Source organism: Lutzomyia longipalpis, chromosome 4, assembly GCF_024334085.1.
Source record: "Lutzomyia longipalpis isolate SR_M1_2022 chromosome 4, ASM2433408v1".
NCBI lineage: Eukaryota > Metazoa > Arthropoda > Insecta > Diptera > Psychodidae > Lutzomyia > Lutzomyia longipalpis.
In genome coordinates, this window is record NC_074710.1 from 3388435 (window position 1) to 3415891 (window position 27457).

At 34.8% G+C, this 27457-nt stretch overlaps 2 protein-coding genes across 9 annotated transcripts in view; one reads left to right on the top strand and one right to left on the bottom strand.

Moving 5' to 3' along the window:
* Window positions 1-218: 218 nt before the first annotated feature.
* LOC129795490 (endothelial zinc finger protein induced by tumor necrosis factor alpha-like) lies at window positions 219-26692 on the bottom strand. Of its 8 annotated transcripts, none has more exons than XR_008751131.1 (7): window positions 25051-26692; window positions 6016-6655; window positions 5155-5956; window positions 3773-4329; window positions 3595-3699; window positions 2250-2797; window positions 219-1482 (listed from the first exon to the last, which is right to left on the bottom strand). XR_008751131.1 is itself a non-coding variant. In XM_055836825.1 (7 exons), the coding sequence occupies exons 3-7, from the start codon at window positions 6454-6456 to the stop codon at window positions 2327-2329; spliced, it is 2376 nt and encodes a 791-aa protein (XP_055692800.1). In that variant the 5' UTR covers window positions 6457-6655; window positions 25051-25778; window positions 26443-26692; the 3' UTR covers window positions 219-2326. The 8 variants fall into 8 exon arrangements, 7 of the variants coding, with proteins under 7 accessions (XP_055692800.1, XP_055692805.1, XP_055692804.1 ...); XM_055836825.1 differs by having other exon boundaries at window positions 219-2797; window positions 25051-25778; window positions 26443-26692; XM_055836830.1 differs by having other exon boundaries at window positions 219-2797; window positions 3598-3699; window positions 5305-5956.
* LOC129795731 (40S ribosomal protein S10b-like) overlaps window positions 24833-27457 on the top strand; it is a 575051-nt gene continuing 572426 nt past the window's right edge. Inside the window, exon 1 of the mRNA XM_055837209.1 lies at window positions 24833-24839. The gene's annotated coding sequence lies outside the window, so the exon portion shown is untranslated. The remainder of the gene's footprint in view (window positions 24840-27457) is intronic.

Sequence of the window (27457 nt, forward strand, 5' to 3'; positions counted from 1 at the left end):
ATTAAAAAAAGAGTTCTAAAGAAAATGGTAAAAATATTTGAAGAAATTACTTTATTAACAAATCATTTTATGATTAATTAAAGTTTTTAATTAATTTGAAACTCCAAATTAATTTTTAAATCATTTAAAATTGTGAAAATGTGACTTATGATCGCTAAAAAACGATATTTTGGTATCACTCACAGTTTTTTAATATCATTTTTTTATTTAATAAATATGTTTTATTTAAGTGGTATACCGAAAGATGGCACTTTGTCAGATTTTTTTTTCGATTGTTTTTTGTGCTTTAGGAAAATTGTTTAACCCTTTTCGTGTTCTTTGGGTCATACGTAGATCACAACGTGAAACATTTTATTTTGCCAAATTTTTATGAATTTATTTGTTTTTCCAATTTTGAAATGCATTCAAATCACGCAAAAGAAGCCAAAGAAGACATTCTGACTGAAAAATGTCCTCCAAAAGCATGCATGTTTCAATGTTTCTATGTTTCACGTGGACGCGAAAGGGTTAACATAAAAATTAAAAGTGTTTAAATTAATGAAAAAATGCTTTCTTTCAAATTTTATTTTTGTATTTAATTTTCGCTTCTTTTATACGATACCCATTGACGATTAAGAAATTGTTTGAGTTGTGGTTCATTTTTATTTATTAATATTATATTTATTTAATTTTTCTTTAAAAAAGAGAAGAGAGAATTTCAAAAATATTTTATGGGTTTTCTTGTTGTGAAGAAGATTTATCAATTCTATTTCATTAGGTTGTTGATTTGTAAAAAATAAATTTGTATTTCGGCTCAGCTGTTTATTTTATTTTATTGTTTTTAAAAAAGTTTTTTTTTAATTAATAACTGTCATATAAAAATAGCACCATCTGTATGTATATTCTGTAAGATTTTTTTTCGCCATTTCTATTTATTTCTTTGTTGCTTATTTTATTTTCTTTCTTCTTTATAATTGTAATGTTTAGTTCATAATATTTTTTTTCAGTTTGTAAAATGTTTCCTTTTTAAAAAGTTTATGGAAGCTGTAGTTTTTAAAAAGTGGGTGTGAATTGGGTGGTTTCTATGCTTAATATTTTTGTTATTTAGATTTTTATCTAATAAAGGTATTATTTTATTTAATCAGTTATTTACGTTTAAATCTGTAAAAAAAATCTGAATTTTATCTTCGGGTTCTCAATCGTCAATTTTATGTATTTGTCTATTGTTTTCTCAATTTTTATTTTTTTTTAAACTTTGATTTCGAACATTAAAAGTTTTCAAGGATTCGTGCGCATCTTACAGGCGCAATTTCCTTGAACAAATTTCTGCATCACTTTGAAGATGATGCAAAAATTCTCTCTTGCTTTTTCACTTTTGGGGCAACGTTCTTAAACTCATTACGTAAATAGAAAATTTCACTTTTCTTTCTCATTTGTTAAAAATTTAATTTTAAACTTTAATCAAATGAATTTGATTTCAAATTCCACGAGATCGCTAAATCACTAAAATAATGGAAGTTTATATTAATAAATCTTAAGAATATTATAACATTTTTTCACACTTTTTAATTTATTTTGACGAATTTTATCTGATTTTTCTTTTATTAAAAAAATCCGATAATTGTTGGTATTGCAACTTGAATGATTTCTTTTATTAAAGAATCCCTTCCAGGGCAGGACATTATTAATTTGAAAAATTATTTTCCTTACATTTGCTGTGAGTATTTCGTTGGTATTTTTTTTCTTTAAGAAATATTGCAAAAAAAATTCACAAATAGAATAAGAAGTCTCTAAATGAGTAACACTAATAAAAAAAATTAATTCTGATAGTGTAGGAAAGATTTTTTTAAAAGATTTCTCAGAGAAATCTATACAAGTTCTTTCCAAAATTTTGCTTTTTAAGCTTATTAAAATGTAAGTCACTGCAAGAACATTAAAAAGTTCTAAATGTAGATTTCTTAGTAAATTCATCTGTCTTTCTCTCTCTCATGATATAATTGTCTATTTTAGACAACTATTTTGCTCACAATTAAAGAAAATATCACCATCTGGGACTTTTTTTTTGATAAAAAAAAAACCTGCCCACTTTGCTTCTGTCAAGCACTGACAGAACTTGGGTTTTTGACAGCTGTCAGACTGTTTTTCCTTTTAAATTTTTAACAGACTTATCGTCCCATGGATGGTGACTAAATTCGCGGAAGAAGTTAAATTATCAAATTGTTTCACCAACTATTCACATTAATATTATGGTTACCATTCTGCTTCTTTACCTGCTTCACATTGATGTATTTGTGTTGTAGTAGATGTCTTGATGTACCTAGCGGAAGCCAAATGGCGGTGGTACGTGTCACTGAGCTACGGCAGCAGTGGCGCCATTTGTTGGTGGAACAGGAGTGGAATTATTTCCACCACCATTCGCGGTGGCAGTTGTATTCCCATTCGCGGCATTTGCATTCGCCACATTCGCCGCATTCGCCACAATGGACGCTACAGATGTTGCCACTGAACCAGCATGTGCCTGCTGCTGTCCACCGAAGGCTTGATTGAATGGTGGTGCATAGCACTGTGGGAAGTACAATTCGTGCTTGACAACTGGACCCATTCGCGGGATGAGATTGGATTTGTTGTCCATTGATAGGAAGGGGGTGGCTTTTGTTTCGGCAGCCGCAGCAGCAGCTGCTGCCGCCATGGCACTCAAGCCACGGCGTGATTTGGAAGAATGGGGGTTCATATGGTTATCAATGTGCTTCTTAACTTCAGGCTCAGTGGCGAAACGTCGCCGGCAGTTTGGCATTGGGCAGCAAAATGGACGGTCGCCCTGGAAGGAAAAGAGATTTTATTTTAGACGAAGAGTTTTGTTTTTTTATTCTTTTTTTTATCTTAAGTTATTTAAATATTTCAAGTCTTCTTAATTTTTTTTGGTTTACTGTGCCAGACGTTTGAAAGTCATCAAAAATTAAAGTTCCTTTTTGAAGCGTTTGAAACATAACCTAAAAATTTGCTATAATAACGGCGACTTGAACATGATCTAAAAGTCTTAAAAACTCACCGAAACATTTTTATTAAGTAGCAAATAAGTAAAACTATTTGATTGTAGTGAAAGTGAGTCATAATAATTCCAAAGAAAAGATGAAATGATAAAGGAGTGGCCATATTTCAAAGCAAAGAGCGTCAACTTGAAATTGATTTGTGAATATTTCTTTTTTTTGCCAAGTCATTCATCAAATTGCAGCATCATGACAAAGAGCATGGAAGATGAACATGATGAAGGAGAGGCCGAAACCTGTTAGTTGCATCTTTTGTGTTTCTTTTAGTGTTTTTTGGTAGTAATTTAAGGATGCTTTGTTCTTTTTTTTATTTAGCACCGGTGAATGATCTCTTATGCAGCGTGGGAGGATTTATATGATTATTTTTTTTATAACATTTCCATGCTCTCCTTGTGATTTTTGATTTGTAAAATATATTTTCAAGATGGAAAAAATTTGATCAGAAACATTTTAAATTAATAATTGTTTTGTCCGTTAATCCGCCATATTTGTTAATAATTCTTCAAGTCAAAATAAAAACTAAAAATTAATATTTTATTTCATTGATTTATCATTCAAACTTTACAACTACCTGGTGTGTCCTTGTATGTTGATCCAGGATGGCTTTCTGCCGGAAGTCCTTTCCACACTGCGCGCATTTGTAGGGTTTCTCACCGGTATGGATACGAATGTGCTGCAAGAAAAGGAATTTCCCGATGAAGATCAAAATTATTTAGATGGAAGGATTATATAATTTGATGCCATACCTGATTGAGGATGGTCCTCTGACGGAAGAATCTTGGGCAGTAGATACATCCGTAGGGCTTTTCATTGGTATGTATTCGCAAATGTTGCGTTAGATGCGATTGTTGACGGAAGCGTTTACCGCATTCGGGGCATGGGTATGGGCGGGATTCGATATGGATACAGCCATGCTGGAGGAGGGTACTCTTCTGCTTGAATTCCTTTTGGCAGATGGGACAGCGCACGTACAACGGCATACCGGCTGATCGTCCGTGTTGAATCACATCCGGAAGCATACTCTTTGTGCCTTGTTTCAAGTACTGCAATGATCCAATATTGGAACCGAACACAGAGTGATTCACCCCTTTGGCGTCCTTAAAGTACGCCGGGTACTGTAGGGTCCCATTGGCACCATCTGGGCTAAAGCAAGCCCTTGATTCGGGTGTTCCTTGCGATGCATCATCCCCAAATGCACTCGCCTGCTCATCCTTTGGCCCATCTTCGGGCCCCGGGTAGGGCATATCCTGTGGCCACAGCGTGGCTATTGGTCCATTCTTGAAGATCAAGTGAGGGGAGACATCTACACGTTGGGGGGGTGGATAAGAGAAAAGAGACAGAAAGTTAATCCAATATCTGCACCCACAAGTCCAAAGCGAGCTCCTTCTCAAGTCTACTTCGCGTGGAGCTATCATTTCATATTTATCATTTCTTTTTGCAAAGGATTTCTTTTCCATGCAAGAAGGAAGATATCTTATGGTTTAGAAAAAAATAAATAAATGAATGAAAGTGAATCGCTTTATATTTCGGGAAAGAAGCCAAAATAATACCCAGAGTGAGCTGCATGTCTTTAAAATAATAAATATGAAATGATCGCGATTTTTAAGAACTTCTGCTTTCTCCCAATGTTCATGTGGATGTTGCTAAAAGGTCCTGGAAAGTTTAATTTCTGAATGGCTTCCATTTTGTTTTAAAGCGAATTGAGGATCTTTAACGCTTGGAGGATCGAGGTTTCTAACCTCAAAAGTTTGACCTTCATTTTCTCTCAAAAGAAAATATTTTTCCAAGTTCTCTTTCAACGATTTTGAAGTAATGAAACTTTGCTGCACACTGATGTTGAAATTATCACGATATGTTTAAAAGATTCTTACTGTGACGATTTAAAAAATGTTGAATTGGCCACCGTGGCCAGCAAAATCCTCCAAGGGTTAATTTAATTTAAAACGTAATGAATGAATGCACCAGGCAACAATGATTAGCAGGAAGCATGGAATCAGTTAAATAACCACCCAAGTGACCCAGGAGCAATATCCACAGTTATCCTTGACTTCCTGCCACGGCAGGGAAGCCAGGATGAGATTGCAGAGGGTAAAATAAATCATTAAAGCGTTCAATAAGTGTCGCTCGCCTTGGTGGGTGCGCACATGTTGGTTGAGGATGGCCTTCTGGCGGAAGTGCTTGCCGCACTCTGGGCACGCGTAGGGCTTCTCACCCGAATGGATGCGAAGGTGTTGATTGAGGATGGCGCGCTGTCGGAAGCTACGCGGACAATACGCACACGAATACGGCTTCTCATTGGCATGAATGCGAAGATGTTGCGTTAGATGCGATTGCTGCCGGAAGCGTTTTCCACACTCTGGGCATCCGTAGGGTCGTGAATCCGTGTGGATGCGTTCATGCTGCAGCAGCGTACTCTTCTGCTTGAAGTCCTTGCCGCAGGTGAGGCATTTAAAGAGACGCAAATCACTTCCTTTGGACTTGCCACTTGGCCCATGGGTTGCTTGGTGCATCTGATGCGTGCCAGGCAGGAGATCTGGCATTGCAAATGAGTCCAGAGAGCTTCCTGTTTGATCCATACCACCAGCACCCATACCCGGAAGGAGACCAGGTTTGTTGAGGTAGTGCAACGGTGGGAAACCCGGTGGTGCCAGCATAGCACCTTGCGGTGTACCAGGATGCCGGGGTGCATAGTAGCCACCTAGCTCAGCTTGTGGTGGCTCAAAGCACGGTGGTCCGCCATTTTGTGTCGCTGACCCAGGGGCTTGTTGACTCTGCCCACCATCAGCCAAATCCATATTTTGTTCAGGTGATGGTTGTTGCGTTTGATTCTGTTGATTCTGCTGAGCACCACCTCCATTAGCACCACCACCACCCTGATTAACACCCGAAGGTTGCGTTTGCGATTGCTGCTGATGCTGCATTGCTGGCACCTGTGGGGCACAAAATTATAGTTCTTGCTATAAAGTGGAAGATTTTCAAAATGGCCTACCTGAGAAATTGTAACGTCATCCTCAATTTCCTGTGATGCTTGCTGCTGTGGGTATGGACTACTGGCGGGGCTTGATAGTGTTCCGTGTGTTTGATCAGCTCCATTTTCATCTCCAGGCGGGCTATGGGGTCCAACGTTGGAGGAATTTTGCTGTGCTGCCGCCTGAGCTGCTGCTTGTGCAGCATTGGCCAATTGGACGCCATTATGCGTATGCTGCGATGCTATGTGTGCTTGTTGGGGGCTCTGTTGCTGCATTGACGCATACATATCGGGACCCCATTGACCTGCCGTCAATGCACCACGCTCTGCTGCCTCCTGGGAATCCTTGTAAAGAACATACGGTGCTCCAGTATCTTGGGAGATGCAGTACATTATTTGACGCGGTACCTTTAGGCCCGCTGCCAGGCAGGCTGCAAACGACGCTGAGAAATTTATGGCCATCTTGCAGCAACTGCCTGATGCTTACAAAAAAATTATCTTTGACTCCTTTCGTCTTCTGGGGGTGGTTTTGCTTTTTAATTTAATTTATTTTTCTCCTCAATGATGACAAAGTGAATCCTCTGTTATCCTAGCATTGTGATGGTTCTTTACATTTTTCCTGTGTCCTCGAAAAGAGCATATGATGCAAAGGAAAAAGAGTCTGCAACAATAAGAAAATCTTCGTTGTAAATACAAATAAATTCAATTTTCGCAGAAGAAAGTCAACAAAGAATTACTTTTCTTACTACCTAAACAAATCTTAAATAAATCTTTAAACCCCACAAAGAATTATTTTCGTAAAGAGAAAGTTAGCAAAATAGAAATCCTTTTTGATTCTCAAATGGCTTTATTACTTTCAACTCGTTGACCCATTTTCCCCATGGAAAAGCTCCACCGCAGGAGCATAAAGTGCAGAGGCGCATAAAGAGTACAAAGTTTCAGTAAAAGCTTTAAACTTTTCAGGATGAGTTTAAAATGTGTCTGCAAATAATTTTCCAAAGTCCCCTTTTCAACTTTTGCCTCGTGCTCGGAATTTCTTCCATCAGGGGTCGGCTTTAGGGGTGCAGAAGGTGATACCTCCTGTGCACTGAGAGAAGGTTGTTTCAATGTAGTCTCGTTTAAGAGGGTGCATGTACTATATGTAGTGCAAAAGTGTTCATTAATTTTATCAGTATATTCTCTCATTAGCAACTGTTGCTTCACACAAATTCAAAAGCCTCAAGGATTTAACTTTTCTTAATATAACATTTCCTTTCATTTTTCTTTTCTTCTTACACTTTATATTAAATTTTCAAAGTTAAAAGAAGTTTCCAGAATTCTTCAGGCATTGTTTATTGTAAATGAGTAGAAGAATTTACAAGAGTTCTCTCTTAAATTGACTTAATTTCAATTATAAATAAATAAATTTTTGAGTACAGTGAGGATCCGCAGAAGAATAGCTACATGCACAATAGCTCTTTCGCAGAACGAACAAGAAAAATTTATTTGTACGTAAAAATTCAAAATTTTAAAACGTAACGTTCTCAACTGACTAGAAGAATTCTTTAAAAATATTTTACAACAAAACCAAAGCACAAAAGGAGATTTTAGATCAAAACTTCTTAACTTAAATTAACCATGAACGAATAATTTACTCTGTGGGAACCTCCCAGTCAATTTAACGCCAAGAAAGTTGTAAAAAAATCACAAAAAACTGCATAAAGTAAAAGAAGCATGAAGTGAGGGGAAAAAATGCCCAAGACAGTACATTAATTCAATTACAATTATTTGGTGTAAGAAGACAAAAAGTCACTCTAATAGAGTAATTATTGTCTTGAGTGCCAATGCAACAAAGTGGAGTTTTGTCTGAGGGGCACACTCGAATGCCGCGAAACAGATGCGGGGAAAGCGAGCGTCGAGGCATAATTTGTATAATAAAATGATGCTTTGCTTATGCACACCTCTACATGGCTTCTATTCCCCTTCTGCAAGACACAGAAGACGTTCTTGTTGCCATTTCCAGAGAACCTTTACGGGGAACTTCCCGAAGACTCCTTTGGCAAAATGTATATAATATGGTACGGCAAATTGCCTCAAAAGTGAACTGCTAATTGCTAAGAATGTGATTATTGTATTGCGCTTCAGTGACTCTGTGTCTACCGTGGACGTTTGCTCCTCACAATTGTATTAAGTCCATTCTTCTTGAAAGTGCGAGACGACAAAGAGGATAACAACAACGGAAGGCCAGACTTTTGAGATCGACATGGGCGGGAGGTATACAGTCTCTAGGGGACTAATTGAGTGGCGTGTGTACATTGTAATTGCTGCCAATTGACGTAGACACCCTTTAAATTACATATTCCCTACATAGAAAGATTAGTGGAATTTAAACGTGGGAAAATACCCATTCAAAATTGTTTGTCCTTACTCTATGATTACCGTATAAATATTTAAAAATGAAATTTAAAATGCACCTCAAATGTGGGTTGATTTTTTAATGGACAATTCGGGTCAATTGAGTTCATTTTCTATGCCAATTTTTCCCTTAAAGTTTTTTTTTCACAAAAGTATCTGAAAATATAATAATTTTTGTCTAAATTGAACTTGACGACTTGATGAAAGTCATAATTATATCCGAAACGTCATATACAAGTGAAAAAGAGAATATACGTAAATGATAGAAATCATTTTAGCAGATAGATGCAAAATTAATTTGATTTAGGATAATATTAATGGGACATCACTACACTATGCTGCATATGCTTCATGTAATTTTATTACAAAAAATGTGAATTTTGATTCGTTGTATTGTAACGAAAAAGAAAAAGATAAATTCTCATTTTGTTCTGAAACATAGTTTTTTTTTAGTAAAACGTAAAACGGTTTTAGAGCAAAATTTTATTTGAAAAATTGGGTATTTGTTCATTCAATTTCCGTACAATTTCGGGGTTTTTTTTGCGGCGTTAAGAACAGAGAAAATTTACCATTTTTTAGCACAAAGTGAAACATTTCTATAGGTACTGAAAGAAATTGAAAGAAAGACTTTACTGCGAAGCATCACTGTACTTCGTTGTTAGTAAATGTAGTAGAGAAACTTAATAGAAAGCTATTACAAACTTCTATTATTGCTTTAGTAAACTTTGTTTTATTAATTTTATTAAATTGATTCTTCAAGCATTATGTGAATGAATGAATTGAATTAATTCTATAAAAGAATATTTGTCCGAGGTAATAAAATTGAAATTTACTGAGCCATCTCTGTAAGAGAAAGGTCAGTGCTATGAGACAAATATTTACGTCAGAATGTTCTGCATTAAAGTCGAAGATAAAGCAATCAATTTATAAAGTTGCTCATTGATAAATTAAAAAGGAAGCATTCTCCGCAGAAAAGTTTATCATTTGCAAAATGACCTTGATGTGAAACATTCCCCTTTGCATTCTGTTGATTTGCAACAATAAACTTTAAACATTCTTTAAACTGTTTACTAACTTTATGGGGACGAAATTTTTATTGAAGAAATGTTTTGTTTTTGCATAAATGTTCAACTTCTTAAATTAAAGTATTTTCCACAAAAAGCAAAAAATACTTTATTGAATCTTTTATGTGAACTGAGAAGTAAATGATTTACTAAAGTTTTATTTTTAATCATTTTCCTTGAATGTTTTCTAACAGAAACTTCCTCATATTCAACTATTTTTCCACCAAACAGTGGCACATTGTCATTTCTCGTTGGCTCCACAGACAACTTTTCGTTGTTTACACACTCACATTTTATGCCTTTTCGCTATATACTTTGAGAATGAAGATATATACAAAAGTATCGTAGGTCAAGAAAATTATTGATCGACTCTTTCTCCGTCTCTTTTCACATTTCTTCGTCTTTTTGTGATGTTCGTGCCTTGAATTTTATATTTATTATTCCACTTCTACACCAATGTGTTCGTACACATGCTCACTGGGCGCCTTCTACTCCCCTTTTTTTCCCTACCCCACGTCTCTTGGCCGTTAGTGCTATATAGTTGAGATTTTGAATATACAAAGTGTTGTATAAAAAGGAAGAAAAGCTCCTTGAGCTAGAAATCATTTTTAGTGAATAAATTAATATTTAATACAAATTTTATCAAATTTTGAATAAAATATTAAGATTTATACGTTATTTAAAAGCTTTAAAATCAGTAAAAGACGATTCATCAAAGCAAATAAACTTTAAAGCTTTTATTTATTTTTTTGAGAAATATGTCTTAAAATCCTTAAAATACATTTTTAAACATCTCAGAAATATTTGGAGGTTCTCAGCAAGTTAAGTAGCATCAGATAAAAAAAATCATCATATTCTAAAGGATATTATGCACAATTTCCGGAGCACTTACCATGAATCTATTTTGTCTAAAAAAAAAAAGGATAAGATAAATTATCCAAAATTTATGGAAGGGACTTTACCGCCTCTTACAGGGATATCCATAAGGAAACAATTATTGTCAATCGCTAAAGGGACGTTTAACGGATTTAACGAAAAGAAAACTGAAAAACATTAAAGAAAATTTTTCAAATTTTACTTCAAAATTAACTCATAAGAAAGTCTTTATAAAATAAAATATTCGAATAAAATAAATAAAACTCTTATACTTAAGATAGTAGTAATTTATTCAGCCTTATAGACTTGTAAAAAACAATAAGTTGCTCCTGCTCTTCTCTCATACACGAAGTAAGTTTTAAAGTTTTCAAACAAACTTTACTTGAAAAAAAGGAGCTTTCGGGAAAAAGGAAACGGAAAATAGATTGTTGTGAGTTGAATTGTAGGTCTCACGAAAATCACACATAAATTACCCACAATGCTAAGCTTCCCTAGTTGAGCATTTCTCCTGCATTTTATTGCTCTCTCTGCTATATTTTATTTGTGAAGTGCAATGAATCGGACATTATTTGCACGTTCTTATCGTGAAGCTTTGTGTGCCCGATGAAGCATCCACGAGGCAGGAGGATGACGGGGGAGATAGAGAAAATGAACGAGTTGAAGGATACCGCGCCTCAAGATTGATGAAGGAAATAAAATTCTTTCTACAATCCACCACACCAGCATACTCGTCCCCAATGGGGCAGATGCAGCGCGCGCGTCCAAGCTTGCCATCACAGAGGAACCTCCTCGCATACTCCCAATTTCGACTCTGACCATGTCTCGTGGCCGCGCCAGAGAATGTCGCGGCTATAAGTTCAAGGTAGTCAATTTATATGGTGGCGGACTCTTGTTAAGTGCTAAAAGTTTGCAAAACACACACACATAGCGTGCGCCATCCATGCAAAATGCTTTCGAAGCGGTCTAGCCGGTGTGCGGGAAAAAACGCGCGGGAAATTTTTCTTTTTTTTGTGCAGAGAAAAAAAGAGTGTCCAGACTGCCAGTTACCCACCACACCATCTACTTCAAAATCTGCATCCGTCGTGGGTGACTGAATGGTCTCCCGAGTGTGCAAATAATCCAAAAAAAATTTATGCATAAAGGAGTTCTCAAAAAAGGCATAGCGAGGTGGTTGGCATGCTCGTGTCTGGTTTGTTGTGTTAAAAGCTTCATTAACGTGCAATTATGCTGCGTTAAGAAAATTAGAAGTAAATAAAATTAATTACTTAATTGAGTTAGTTAACATACCAGGCGTGCCTTCTTGTTATGAAAAAAATTAAGACTGTTAATCGATTTTTTTGGAAGCTTTCGGCTCTCATTTGTGCTTTCATCAGTAAAGGTTAAGGGGAAGATTTTAAAGACTACGGACTGTTACGAATCAAAAAGCTAAGAATATTCCTCAAATATAACGAATATTTATTTTCTTTATTCTCTTTTATCAAAATTTTTCCTTCTTTTTTTAAACATCTTGCTTTGCTTTAATTTTCCTTCTTCATATTAATTGTAAGAGGGGTTAATGCCCTAATTGAATGATTTTATAAATAAATGAAATGAAAAAGTAAATAAAAAAAGTATTCCGATTAATCTCTAAATATTCTATATATTTTTGTCTTTTAAAATAATAAATTTTCTCAAAGTTTTCAGGAAAATGAATTTATTTTTCATAAGTCTGGATATTTTTCAAAGATTTACTACCTGCATAAGGTCCAAAATAGGATAGAAAACTTTCTCCATATATTGTGCATAACGTCCTTTTCGCATTTTCCTTTGATCACCGTTCTCGAGAACATTTAACGACCCTTTCTTTTAATTTAATTTTATTTGGTTTCGTAATTAATATCTGACTCTAAAGCATAATTTTCCTTAGTGAATCATCATACTTTAAGACTCATTTCAATGACAGTGACTTTATATTATTTATTTTATGAGTTCAAACTACCTTCTCATCCAAAGCCACCGACATGTAAAAAGTAAACAAAGAACCGCTCAAATGTGCTCAACTCTTGACCGGTAAGAAATGAAAATCAAAGAATTGGGTGTAAATTCATATATTCACTATTCATTAGCGTGTGGATGAGTGGTGAGCATTTCACAGACCGATTCAAATTGATACAAAAGATTCACTTCTGAAATAATATTTTATATTATGAAAGATCCACGCTTGAATGATTTGTGGGAATCACTCTGCTGCTGTGAAGGGGGATTTTCAATTCTTATTGCTCCTCTCTGTCCGTCTGGCTGTGTTTCCGAAGCCCCAGACGGGACAACAGAAACAATAAAAAAATTCAAAATGGACTCCCTTTGCCGCACCAAACGTTCATTTTCATATCATTCAACCGTAAATTACTCGATTATTGTTGCCACCTCCTTCGGGGCAACTATGTGGGACTGATATGCCAAACAATTTAACATTTTATGCTCCAGACTGAATTCTGAGAAGTCGTGAAAAATTTCCATGACTCAGTGACTTAATTGTTTGCACAGAAACCCTTGAAAATGTTATTCCCCTTCTTTTCTCAATTCTCAGTGCGTATTATACATTGCTAATATCTTTTTGACACATTTCAACTACTGTCAAGTATCTAACGTCATTTTGACGTAAAATTTTCACCAACCAAACAGCCGAATGCATACGAATAATCTACTTTTAAATTTTTCAACGGAAATATAAGATAAAAAAAACTTGTAGGAACAAAATTTGTCCACAAGGCGAGAAAGTGAATTAATGCTGGTGCACGCTACAATGAAAGAAGTAAAGAAAATTCTTGAGAATTTCTTCTTGATGGCACAAAGCCAAAAGTGAAAATCACAAGCAATATTTGCATGTGGTGCAAAAATTTTAAATTCCCTTTCACGCAACTGTCAGGTTTTCCCCCAAACATGTGAGATGGACAAAGAATGCAAAATTTTATTTATATACCCCTCCGTGAATCAGTTGAATGACACACATGGGAGAAAATTGTGTGGTAAAGAAGCTGCACTATATAATTGTTGATTGATTAAGAAAACCAAAGAGAAGAATTTACATTAGGGAGGGAGGGGGGTTATAGATAGGAAGAAAAAAGAATAATTTGAAGTATAAAATATAATTAAAGAAAGTCTTTTTAAAAAATCAGTTGTTAGATTTTCAGGATCATCAGGTCATAACGCAGTAATGCACTCTTTCCTTAGTTAGACAATTGAAAATCTCAACAGATGTCGTTAGTAGGCAAAAATGATTTTAAACGAAATTCTCTGAGATTTTGTGAATTAATCCGTTAAAAAGTCCCTTTGATAGAACTCAATTCTATCAAACTTATTCGTTTTATAAAGACTATAAAGAACATATTTATTTAGGATCTTAAAAAAATAAGATGTCCCTAACCTAAAGGGTTCTTTTTTAAACTAATAACGTCCACAAACGATCATGTCGTTGATCAGCAATGAAAAGTGTTCTCATTTTTATTTCCAAGAACCATTTTCGGGACGTTTTTTTTTTGAAAATTCTCAGTATAATGTAAACAATGGGACAAAAAAGACAATCAAAATGGGAGAAAATGAATATTCACGAGAGTGTGGGCAATTTTGCGCGATCGACACAAGGTCAGTGCGAGAGGAAATGTCTATGACCGATGGAGTTTTATGTACACGGAAAATAGTGTGGCTGTGTGTCTGTATGTACATGCGATCGGTTACAATGAGTTTAAATTATTGTGACGATCTCTTTTTGTACTTTATTGTGTCGCCAGGCGTGCGCGCGGGATTTTATGACGCTCGTACGATCGCACGAGGATCGCTTGGGTAAATCTTGCAAAATCTAGGCTTATGATGATGCAAAATATATCGGGAAGAAAGGGAAAACATCGATGGTGTGTACGATTAAATTGATCTCGCAGTATTAGTTTCGCGATCGCGCGATGTAGCGCAAAATCATGATGGCGGTTTCAACGAAAATTCTATTGGGATAGCGTCAGCCTCTCGTCGAGCAATTTCTCCCCGCGCGCGCGAAATGTTTTATTTATACAGCAAAAACACTTCATTTTATGAGTCGTCTCCAACATTTATTATGCGTTATTAGTCATGCACACGCAGTTAAGAGTTCACATATTGGACGCGCTGCGTTCTGCAAAGTCAATCTCACTATGTATGCGTTGTGCTAACACAAGAGACACGATATTTATAGACTTTTTCTACATAATAAAATCTATGTACACAAATGGTTTATTTTACATTTCTATCTCTCTCTCTACCTCCCCATTTTGTGTGCTGTAGGGAGTCGCCTGTGCCGTCCTGCCCCCCCTTGCTCAGCCTCTACTTATTGCTGCCCGCGCCCTTTTTGCCCCCGCGAACACCATCACAATGGATGCGAGTGGCTAAAGAGAAAATCCACAGAGAGAGTGAGAATCGTTCCTTTCAAATTTGCATTATGTATGTACATATGTATATACATCTGTGCCTCGTGATGCACTTTGCAAGAAAATAAATGTCGCTCTTCCTCTCCTTCGCACCCACTGTAAGGTTGCTTTTGAAGGCTCTGCAAAGTGTCATTCACCGAATCTCTATTTTTCACTCTTTCTTCGGATTTATGCTAATTATAAAGACCAACATCCTCGCAAGACGTTTTTGCATTCTAACACCCAAAGTGCCTCATCTCTCATATCCTCTCAGATCAATCACTTTCTCTCTAAAGAGGCTCTTTCACAACATCCATGTATATGTACGAAGCGACGAAATAGCCCTAATGATGTGAAGAAAGGCATTAGCATGGATTTTTAAAGAGTCTAGTTTGAGAAGAAAGATCGTGACTTTTTGGCGAAGATCAATTTGGCAATAGATGGCGTTAGTTGTAGTTCAAGATATACAAATAAATTAACCAATGACGATAGAGTTTCAGTTTTTATCTGCTTACGCTGGGGTTTGCAAGAACGAATCTAGTTGGAAAATAAAGATGCGGCCCATGTGGACTTTTTTACAAACAATAATTTGGCAAAAGATGGCGTTAGTTGTAGTGCAGAAGGTGACGTAAATTATTAACTACGTAATTTAGCATTTTTTTTATTTCAAAATTAACAACTTTTGGTATTCAGTTTAAAGTATATAATCATTGATATAATTAACGTTGTTTGAAACTGGAAAAACATAAAAAAAAATTACTTAAGTGGTGCCATCTGTGAATGCAATAACAACGCATTAAACTATCCTTCAACTATGCTATGAAAAACTCAATGAAGTTTTGAATTTTTTTGTACAGTAATTTAAAATAAAACTTAAGGTAAACTTCCACGATCCCCAAGTAAAAAACCACATGGCAAAATATTATTCATGGCCTGAAGAGCTTTTGCGAACTATAACCCAAAATTGAGAAAACAAAGATGAATCATTTGGTGAAAAAAAAACTGTGTGGGGCAAAAAGTAAATTTTCCTGGTGCGTTATATTTTCTTCTGCAAGAACATTGAGATGGAAAATGCGCGTGTGTGTGTTCTTGTGATATTTTTACCACACCATAAATAAATCATCATCAGCAGACGTTGAAATAAGACGAACAAAAATAATTAAGTTCAAATGTGAGAATGAAAAAGAGACGATGATGTCTTCTTTTTTCCTTCAGAAGATATTCGTATCTCTCGCGAGCCATCAGCAATATGACTGAAAAAAAAAAAGAAAAGCGTGTGCGAGGGAGATGCATTTCCACTCTTTTATTCATTCAACGATGTAATTATAGAATCTGGAAGCTGCAAAAGGAGTTAAAAGGGGAAAAAAGGAGAGAAAAGAAGCTGAAAAAAAGTGCAAAGTAAATTATACGAGATAATTTTCTTTAATTTACGGTCATACCCGTAATGCCATAGAAAGTATAAGATTTTATTAAAACTTCCTATCCTTGTGAAGTTTTTTGCCTTCAGGGTTTTCCATGCATTTTTCATTAATTTTTCCTTTGAAGGAAGAAATGTTTTGGTTAATATTAAACCTTAGTGGAGGCGCCGGGTGGAAATAATAATCTTCAAGATTTTTATAATGATATTTGAGGTTAATTTGAAGTGCAAGACGCTCTCTGGGCGTCTCAAATTTAATATCTGAACATGACGACGTCTGATACCAGGCGCCTCCATCTTCAATTTAACCTGAGTAAAAAACAAACATAGAGAAGAAAGCAACCAGGCGTCTCCATCGAAGTATCAAAAATTGTGATTTTTAATGGAAAACTGAATGAAAAAAAAAAGAGTTAAATGCAAAACTGATTAAGCCGAAAGAAAATTAATCAGGTAAGATTTCAAAAATTCACAGAAAGGGGAGAAAGGGGCTTACGTGGGTAAATCTGGTTAAAAAAACTAGTTTTTATGTTTTGAGACAAAATTCTAACTAGAAGAGTTGTAAATTTTGTTTTCTTTTCTATAACATCATAAAGCGTAAAACTGCATAGCTTCCTTTAATAATTTTTTATCATCTTTTCTCTATGATTTTGAATTTTTCTAATAAATTAGCAATTTTGTTGTGAACAAAGGCAACAAAAACTGTTCGCCCCCGATAAATCCGTGGGCACACGATGTCGTAAATGTCTCAATAATGGTGCCCAAATGGAAATGCATCCACTTGATGGATGTGCGAAAAGTCAGAGGAACGCCCGAGGCGAGCAATCGTCCAATAATTGTGTCTTTCACTTGTCGATGAATTCTCACACAAATTTCACATTGCATACGCACTCACATGTGATACTTTTACTCCACAAAAAAAAAGAAAAAGATAAAAAAAGAGGAGAGTCTGCATCATTTCTCTCCTGGCTGCAATTTGGTTTTCCCTTCACTTTTCGTCCAAAATGCAAAAGAATCAAAAAGGCGGTGTGCAAAAAAAAGTGCCCAATAAGTGCATCTTTTATTGCCAACGCAATCAATGATTGCATTTGTGCGGAGATCCAAAGAAATGATTTCTCATAATTTAACGAATTGCAATTCCATGTGCTCCCCGCATTGAATTTTTCTTAATCACAATGCTCCACCGATGACCCAAAAACGCGCGAGAGAAACCCGAAAAAAAAGCGAAGAATCAAATAAGAAAAGAACAAAAAAATTGACATAATTACCCACAAAATTACATAATTTCTCGCAAAAATTGATAAACTAAATTACATTTTTCTTTAATTGTTTTCTCTCGTCCTTCCCGCGTATGATATTCGCGCCCGAAAGACGTCATTAACCTTTTTAGCAATTTGCGCTGATTCTTTTTTTGTGTGCTTTTTTCTTTCTTTAAGGGGGTTTTTTATTAATGATTCGTTTTTACTTATAAAATGTGATCTCGTGTTCAAAACTTTTTGCACAAACTTTATCACGAATTTGTTATAAGAGATTCTCTAAACAAACATGTTTTTTGCGCGCCTTTCCCAAAAGAGTTGATGAGCTAGAAAATATTTTGATACAGATGCTTTGTGAATTTTTGCTTGAAATTAAATTGGTTCTTACTTATTGGAGTAGTTAAATTATTGAAAAAACTTCGTAGAAGTTAAATAATTGTTTGTAAATTAATATGAATATTCTCTTGTACGTTTTTTTTTTTAATTTAACATAAAATGGATGCAAGCACCAGGTGGTTAGGAAGCCAATGAAGACACTAGGATAGAAATACAATTTATGATCTATTTTATTTATAAAAATATATATTTTACTTATTTTTTCCTGTCAATTTAATACCATTTTTATCTTAATATATAAAGCTGAAATGTTTGTTTGTCTGTGGCACATGAACTCCTCCTAAACGGCTGGGCCGATCTTTATGAAATTTGGTATGGGGGTAGAGGGGGTCAATACGAGTTGCAAGCGCTATATGGGATTCCGCCCCCTCCCCCTTTATAGCGCCCCCACAGAAAAACTGATTTTTTCCCATTTTCTACCTGCTGAAGGGTCAGATAACGGGATTTTTTTATTTTTAGAATTTTTCGGGGTACGGTATTATTCATCCGCCCCCCTTTTATAGTTTAAAATGGAGTTTGCTCACACGTGATTGGGGGCTCGGGTTGACTAGTATATAATATGAAAAAAAAATGCAATGGAGCCGCCTGGTCGTTCTAAATGATTCAATTCGCCTAAAGAGGGCGTTTAAGTTTCTAAAAATCGATCATTTTTCTTGAAATTTTTGGAAATCTAAGTTTAAATAAAACTTTTCTTTTAACATTAATACGGGTTTCATCTACTTAGATGTTTTTCCCAAATGAAAATATGTTTTTCCAGGTTTTTCTTTTACATTTTAATCATTTCTCAATTCTAAAATTTTAGGTTATGTTCTTCAATACGCCATTGAAAATTAATATGTACTAAAATTATCTTTTTATTTTTCATCTAAAAAAGTCAAGGATTTTTTGAATGTCTTATCCTTCGTACTCCCTCCCTTCTAGCTAATTTGAATCCCTCTAATAATTTCTTAAAAATTTGCGCGCAAAATGCACAATTCTTACCTCAATCTCCCCTAATGATTTTTGCTGTTAATGGAATATAAATATTTAGAAACTTTTCAAAAAAGTCAGAACATTTCATTAAGTTTAATTTCATAAAGAAATAAAATTCTTTTCGTTAATAAAGTTTTCCATGATTTCCTAAACCAACTCAATTCGTTTTTTTTTTCAAATTAATTAATAAAAATTTAAGAATAAAGATTTCAACGCTAAAGCAGCTGAACCATCAAAGTTGAAGCAATAATTAAATGAAGAATTAATATTTTTAGTAGCTTATAGAGTCTATCCTGAAGCTCTGTCTCCAATATAATCTTCATAATCACATGGATGGAACATAAGAAATGAATTACAATCCGTCTTTGGTTGTGAGAAATCAATGGGAGGTGAGAGAAGTATAAAAGTAAGGAGACAAAGAGCAAGAACGAATTAATAAGAAATCGATCAATTTTTTTCTTAGCTACACTTTGGAAGTTTTTTTTGTGTTGAGGAACAAAAAACATCTCCCCGATTGGGTGTCCTCAAGATTTTTATTTTGTTGAAACGGTCAAAAAAGTCACGGAGAATTTGAGCTCAAAAATGGCGTCCCAGAATTTAAGTCTATGACTACCCAATTTTTTTTCGACGCGTCATATTATTACAATATAATCTGTTTTTTTTCCTCGTGGGGTTTTTGTTTACTCCACGCAGAGAGAGAGAGACAGAAGAGGGATCGCGAGATGTTGGAGATTTTGGATAAATTTTTGTTGAGTCATATATTTTCAGGCTTGTTTTTTTCTATATATAATTTAAACTATATGTTCCTTCATTTGTCATTACACGACGTGGCTTTTGGCTGAAGTAACCTTTTGTTTATTTTCAAGGCTAAATATTGGACTTTTTTTTGTTACACTCTAACCCTGTCTTGTTCTGGATCTAGACATATGATTTCAGCATGTCCCCAGAATTATGTTTTTTGTGTCTTGTTAAATTCGAAAGAGTTATAAACATGAAACTATCTAGAATTTTCCAGTTTTTTGTTAAGTTTCTTAACGAAAAAAATATATAAAAAATTTTAAGAGCTTTTTTTTCAACCCTTAACCTCTCGCCTCACCCCAATCTCCTCTACTGAGTATATATTAAATATATAATTTGCTCTCGATGCACCATAATGATGGAAGTACAGAAGAGAACCTTTTTCGAATTTCGATTAGTCGCAGTTCCGTGCCAAAATAATACAAAAAAAACGAACTGATACACTGTGGTGCAACCCCCCAAAACTCACCCCCATACGGTCCAGAATGATAAATCATCCGTGTAGTAATGATCACGAATGCCGTGACTGTGGCATTTGGTGCTGCGCATACTCACTGCTTCCTGAATCAGTCTGGCTCCCGCCGAAGCATCCCTTTTTTGGGGTAGGGTATCCATGACTCCCCACATGAATTCCCACCCCCACCCCACCCGAATGCAGCTCTATGTGAAAATAGGAAAAGCTCCAAAAAGGGTCGTAGAGGAAACTGCGGGGAGTTTCAGCACGCACACAGTAAAATTGTTTGGGGGATTCCATTGAGATGCACCGCCCAAACTCATACAGATACAAAAGGGCTAAAGGGGTAAAGGGAGAACTTGTGCACAAAAAAACCTCCCTCAGTGAGTGAGAAAATGAGAAAAAGTTAGTGAAAAAAAGAGAAGCAAAAAAGAACTTTCCAACACATATAAATATATGTACGTAGTCTGTGTTATATGTTTTGTGATGAATAAATAAGGGAAAATACTTAAATGCTATGGATTTATTATCCCTTAAACCTATTCGAACAAGTTAAATACCTTGCTTTACATTTCTATTTTGGGGTTTTTAATTAATAAATAAATAACTGGAAAATTTTTGATTTTCCTACCTTATTTTTGTGTTTAATACAAAGACTATTTTGCCGCTAGGGGGCTTTGCGAATTGGTGGCGACATCTTGTAGTAAATGTAAATTATGAAAAAAATCATTAAGAAGCTAATTTAAGCTAGCTTTTCATAGTTTCCGACAGCGTGATGATAACTTAGGGATGGTCGTATATACTCTTGTAAAGCCCTACAATAGTCCTTATACACTTGGGTTTAAATTAATAATAATTAATAAATATTTTTAGAAATTATAATTATACCTCAAAGTGAAAAAAAAAAATATTAAAAAAAAATCAATTTGAAGGGATGAAAATAAAATAATGGCGACGCATTTTTTGGCAATTTTTTCCTTTGGCGATACCTTATTCCATCATTAACTTGAATTTTTTTTTAATTCCCCGAATTTCCAACATTAATTGACCATCTCATACTAACTTAATTCAATTTTAAATTCCATTTAGAGAATAAAATTTAACCCTTTACGGCTGATTGTTAGAATTCCTCGTGCGTGGGTGAACTCGTTAACATATTTTTTTTCATTCTTTAAGCACACATACAGAAATTCCTTTCGATAATTAGTTTTACAGCGTAGCAAGAGAGGCTGTGTACGAAGTTTGTGGCCGCGGTGGAAAAGAGGTTGCTAATCCCGAAAGGTGAGGCGCTTTTAGCCTTTTTTGTTGTCCGCTTTTCCTCCTGATTTCTTATGGTTTTAAAAACCATGTCGGAATATTAATGATCCAACCGTCGATGATGTATTGAGTCATAGTCTGTGGGTTCATTTTTTCCCGCCATCTCCACCATCACCCCGCGTATGTTTTTTTGTTAGTCAGCAACAAATCCCAGACACTCATTTTGTGCCATTCCATTAAAATTACACTCGCCCCGGTGAATGGAAGGTGCAGGGAAGACTTTTTTTTCTTTTTCTCTTTTCATATTGTTTAGAGCATCGTACCAACCAAATCTCATTCTCGCCCCACAACTCAAATGCAATTTAACACTTTGATGCCGATGGTTAATGGAAAAACCACCGTGTGTACCTTCTCTGATTTGGGATTCATTGCAGTTCCATTTGTTCGGTTGCACATTTAGTGTGGGTGGCTGGGAAGCTTCCCTAAGTGCATTGCATAGTATAGTTTTATTCATCTATTTGTACATGAACTTTGCAAGGCAACTTTGCCAATGAAAACTATGCAAGGAAACCTTCAAAGGAGCAAGTATTTGAAATGGACAAAGAATGAAAGAAAGTCCGTGGTGTTAGTTCATTACTTAAAAGGAAAATATAGTTTTCTCGTCAATATTATTATTAGCTAATGGAAAAACATTGAACGAATAGTAAGAAATGAAATTTTGGAATATTCTTGAAGCTGACAAGTACTTTTTTCAGCGATAAGTTATTTTAAATTTGAAAATCATTTAACCAATTTAGCTAACAATTTTAGCGTAATTGCGGTTTAACTTAACCGATTTTTATAAAATCTGGCTTATATGAACGCTCTCAAGAAACTTTAGAGCATCGAAGCTATATAAAAGAACGCCAAAATCAAGAAAAAAATTTCAAGAGCTATTTCCAACGGTTTTCATTATATTTTAATATCTTAATATATATTTTAATATAGACTTATTATTTTTAAGGGGACATCAAACCCCTAATAAGTTCAATTCAATTCAAAATCTCAAAGTCCCCATTTGCTTTTTAGAATTTTCTCTTTAAAAAAATTCTATGAAAGAAAATTAAAGAGTCCTTGAATTATTCTCTAAGCTACCAAGAAGGACTCTCAATGTACATAGAATTGTAGCTCAAAGCGTGAAAATATCCTGAGAAGCTTTTCATACAAAAAGGACACATCATGTGTGATGGTATTTAAGAGTAGCAAATAAATCTGCAATAGAAGGTGTTGTATGTGTCGTTGTTATGGCAGCATGAGAATAATTCCCTCTCACAGAGACCATCTCCTGTGAGTGAGTCAAATGAAAGTGAGCCAACGATGCTCAGCAGCATTGTCAAGAGCAGTATGGGGCGAAAAGTTTAGAACACCTCATGATGTGTTTTCAGCAAATTTGCAAATAATTAATTAAAGCACGTGCTTTTCGCCGGAAGCAACACATTTAGAGATTCCGCGTAAATTGTGTCGCAGCATTTTGGCTTCTGCCGACGAATAAAACATTTTGCTAACACTGTCGTGTTGGTTGTTTTAGTTCGTCTCCCGAGAAATATCATATTTTATTGGAGGTCTATTTTTCAACTGTTTTCTCTTGCATGTGGGCGAGACGACATTATAATAATCGCTTGATTTTTTTTTTCTTTTTCTTCATCTCATTGTATTCTGGACTTTGCCGAGACACAAATTTTTGGAGTCTGGGTATAAGAAGGAGAGACACACAAATCACGAGTCAAGTGTTTTGTCAGCACGGCCAGAATGTGGAGGATTTTTCGTGTTCTTCATCATCTTATTCTTCCATCACAAAATCCAAGCAGAAATCCCAAAGACACAAACTGGTCTCGGGTTGTCTGGGGCAGGAGGTGGTAGCTGACGGAGGAACACTGAGAACAAAATTATGATTCGGTTGCGACCATTAAAACAAGTTTGATGGGGTGATTTTTTTTCTTCTCCAGACAGCGCAGCTTCTTATGGGATTTTTCTTTCTTACGCGGGACCGTCGCACTTGTTACAATTTTGAAAAACTTTGTTGAGGGACGATTAAAAGATTTGCTTTTACTTAATGTTGATTAGCGAATTAGATTTTATTACTTTAACAACTAATTTTATATTTATTAGCGAATTGAGTAGTTTTTTTTTTAATTTTTTGAGAGAAAGATTTTATTTTAAAAATATTTAAAAGAACTTTATTAAGAATACTAATCAATATTTTTTTTGCAAAATTTGTTGAAAAATTTTACATACCTACCTATATTAGTTAATTTTTAATTGTGATTTTTTAAATTGTAGGGATCATGGGTACTTGTTTATCACACTGCAAAATTCTCTTTGTATTTTCTTCATTGTCTACATTAAACAATTTAAATTACTACACTAAAATTAATTGAATTTGGATTGAAAAATAGTTTAAAAAAATTATACATATATTTAAAGAAATTATTTTTTTTTAATTATAAATAGATTCAATGGAAATAAATTTTTCGAAATGTCGCTGGAAAGCTGACAAAGCAGGGTGAAAATCTAAGGAAGTTCGAAAAAATATTTTATTTCCAATATTTTCCTAAAGCTTTACTAAAGCTTAATTAACTGTTTTATTCAATTTAAAAAACTTTTTCAAGGAAACAGGTAAAAAATTACAAAGATAATGTAAAATGAAAATCAAATTTTAAAGAATTATGAGGATCAATCTTTAAGAAAAAAAATTGGAAACTTGTAACTCCATTATTTTTTTGTTCTATTTTGAGTTCGATCTAAAAGACAGTATTCTTGCCTAAAATTGTAGTCTTATTTAAAAAAATTTATATTTTCTAGATTTTATGATAAAATTATTATAATTTTTTAAAATTTTTTTCCAGTGATATTTATATCTAAACTTTGTCATTTGGAATGACCCTAGGAAAATGAAAAATTCATCAATTTTTCCTTTTAAGACTTTCTTTTGTATGAATAAATAATAATTTGATTACTTTTCTAACAATTATTATACTAAGAATTTCTTTTTCTTGTCAAATTGGAAAATGAGTTAAAATTACCCCATTCTACTCTATTCATTTATTTTTGTTTAATTTCAGAAAATATTAAAAAATTCTTTAAGACAAAATTGCATAAAACTTGAAATATATTTTCTTAAGTTTTTAATGACTTTCTATGCAAATTCGATTTTATTACCAATCGATGCACTTTTTCATTTTATGTTCGGTTTATAGATTTTAAATAAAAACTTCTGCAATTCTAGAGAAGCGACATGACTATTAGGAGCAAAAAACAGCCAAAAAACATTTGGTGGTGAAAATTGTGAATTTCCCGAGAGACGAAATGGTCGATTTATGGAAATAGCTTTTCCACCCAAGCCGTTGCAATATTTTGGTATACCGAACAATACGAAAAAAAATCAATACTGTGTGAGACTGAATTGAAAAGGTGTATCCTTTTCACTGAAAGGTCACAGACAGGATGTTTTATTTTTACGGAGAATATTCTAAATTCTTTTTTTTTTATTCTAAACTTTTTTTCAACAAAAAAAAATTAATTGAAACTAAAATCAATCATTTTGGGTAACAAAGTTGAAATTCTTTTCCCAAAGTCCAACACATCATTAATCATCAATTAAATATTTGAAATATTTCCGACGGTTGAGCGGGACTTTCCATCCAAGAACATTCTTCACAGTTTGAAAACTCACGAAGTATGAGAATAAAATCACGAACATTAGATAAATTCATCATAAACTTACATTGCAATTTTTGTCTGTTGATTATTGATTTTCCGAGAATACAATCACTTTGAGCAGCTTTTATATACTGAGGGGTTGTATAAAAGTGGCACTAAAATTTGTCCAAAATAAACTCCAGAAGATGTGATCAGGAATTAATTTTTCCGAATCCTTTTTTTTCGACACAAACACAATAAATATTCCACTGAAGAAATCCTTCCAAGTTTTTTTTTCGAAATATATTTCCAAAATATTATTCGATTTTTTTTTTCTAAATGTTTCTGAATTAGAATTTTTCTTCCGTTTTTTTTCGAAATTGTCCTAAAGGCTTATCCTTTTTGTTCTTTTTGGTGTCCCTTTGTGTTTTTGCATCGCCTTTTATTTTGAAAATGCCAGAAAATTAAATCAGAATGATGGAAAATAAAGGAGGAAAATTGAGAAAATGTTACTCCACTCAATCACATTTGAAAATTATTTAATAAATCACCAAGAGGTCCTCTATTTATTCGAAATCTGACTCAATTTTTGCACTTTTTTCGAAAATTAAAATTCTCTCCTTCAAAATTTCACTTCACGATTTTTTTTTGAATTTTCACAATTTTCTTGCGGATTTTTTCCTCTCAATTCCTCATAAATCAGGAAGGAAATGTCTCTGTGAGGGTTTGTTTTTTTTTTCGTTTATAAAAAAACATTAATTTTCACTTTTTTGGCGCCAAATTTGCGACTTTTGTCCTTTTGTTTCAAAATCTCTTTTCGTGGTTGTAAATAGAAATAGCAATAAGAATAATGCATCAATGATATAAACAACAATGAAAACAAATCATAAATTTAATTTAGCGGCGCGCGCAACCAGAGACCGGCTGCCGAACGGATAAAATGTTCTTCACAAACTGTGGAGCCGCGAAACATTGACGGAGCTCATGAGCGACAAACCGCGCCGCGTCTCTATTTTGGGATACTCAAATGAAGCGTGGTAGTGTGTGTGTGCACCATGGCGCACGCATACATTTGCTGTTTGGGTGCACAATCACAGCCAGGCGGCGGCCCTACGACGATTGATGTTGGGCGAGTATCGGTCCCAGCAGTGAACGCAATAAGTAGGAGTGCAAGAGAGATAGTCACTATGCAACTCACACACACACACACACACTCACGAGTAGTCCGACTCCCCAGAAATGCTCCCCACCTCCTCACGTCTAGCCCCCCTCCTCAAGTCGAGTCGGTAAGTCCGAGTGAGATGCCATTCGTTCTCGTTCACCTCTCACTCTGACGAAGTATCGCGAAGAGGAGCGATTGAGTGATAACGCTGGAGGGAGACAATACTCCCCACCACACTCTCCCCATACACATTACATGAGTTAGAAAGAGATGGACATCACAGAGAGCTCCCCTCTCCATCAAAAACTCACATACTCTCTCGTGATTTTTTTTCACCTCCTCTTCTATTTTTGGGGAAATATTTTGGCGACTTTCGCTGATTTCCTCTCCCTCCCAAAACTCTACTCCAAATCTACAATGTTCACGCGACTCACGCTTCCAACTATTCACGATTTTGCTACGGTGCAGTGAAAAATTTTCACTACTTTTCACGGGAACATCACACGAAAAGCCAACACTGTTCTGTCACCGCACCGCGAATTTTCTCTCCCAGACAATCCCTAGAGAGAGGAGAGAACGAAAATAATTTTCTTTCATTCCGTCTCGTTCTCAGCTACGAATACCTCCCCTCCCCACCCGCTCCCCTTCCAAACAACCACCACATGAAGAAATTCAGTTGCGCTTGGGGGATGATGTATTACTATCTCTCTCTAATAAGAAGTTTTTCAGCATTTTCTTCTCATTCATGCAATCCTGCAACACCCACACCATTATGTCGGTGTGTGCGAAAAAAAAACAAAAAGTTGAGTCGATAAGGTCGCGAAATTGAAACAAAATATCGGTGAAAAGTTTGTTCTAAAACAAAGCAAAATCGGATTATGCAACGAAACGCGTAAAAATTAGAATTATGACGTATTTATCGATTCGGTGGGGCTTATTCGGTTATGCTGGATTGGTTATGCTAAACCAATTTAATAAAAAAAAACAATTAAATAAGTTGGTAGGATTTTCTTTTAACCGGCTTAAGGACCGTAAGGAATCCAGAGTTTGCAGAATTTTACTGGCCACTGTGGCCAATTTTTTTTATAAATCGTGAAAGAGTAAGGTCTATTTAACCTATCACAATTAGGGAAGCTCACTTTTTACTTAAATTTCGTCGAAAGAAAACCTGGAAAAGAATTTTCCTTTTGAAATAAAATAAAGGTCAAAGTTTGAGGTTAGAAATATCGGATCCTCCAAGGGTTAATAATATGATAAAAGTGTTTCGATGTTTATTCTGTTTCTTCGGGGCATTAGTGTAATTTGATTCAAAAGTTTATTTTACAACTTT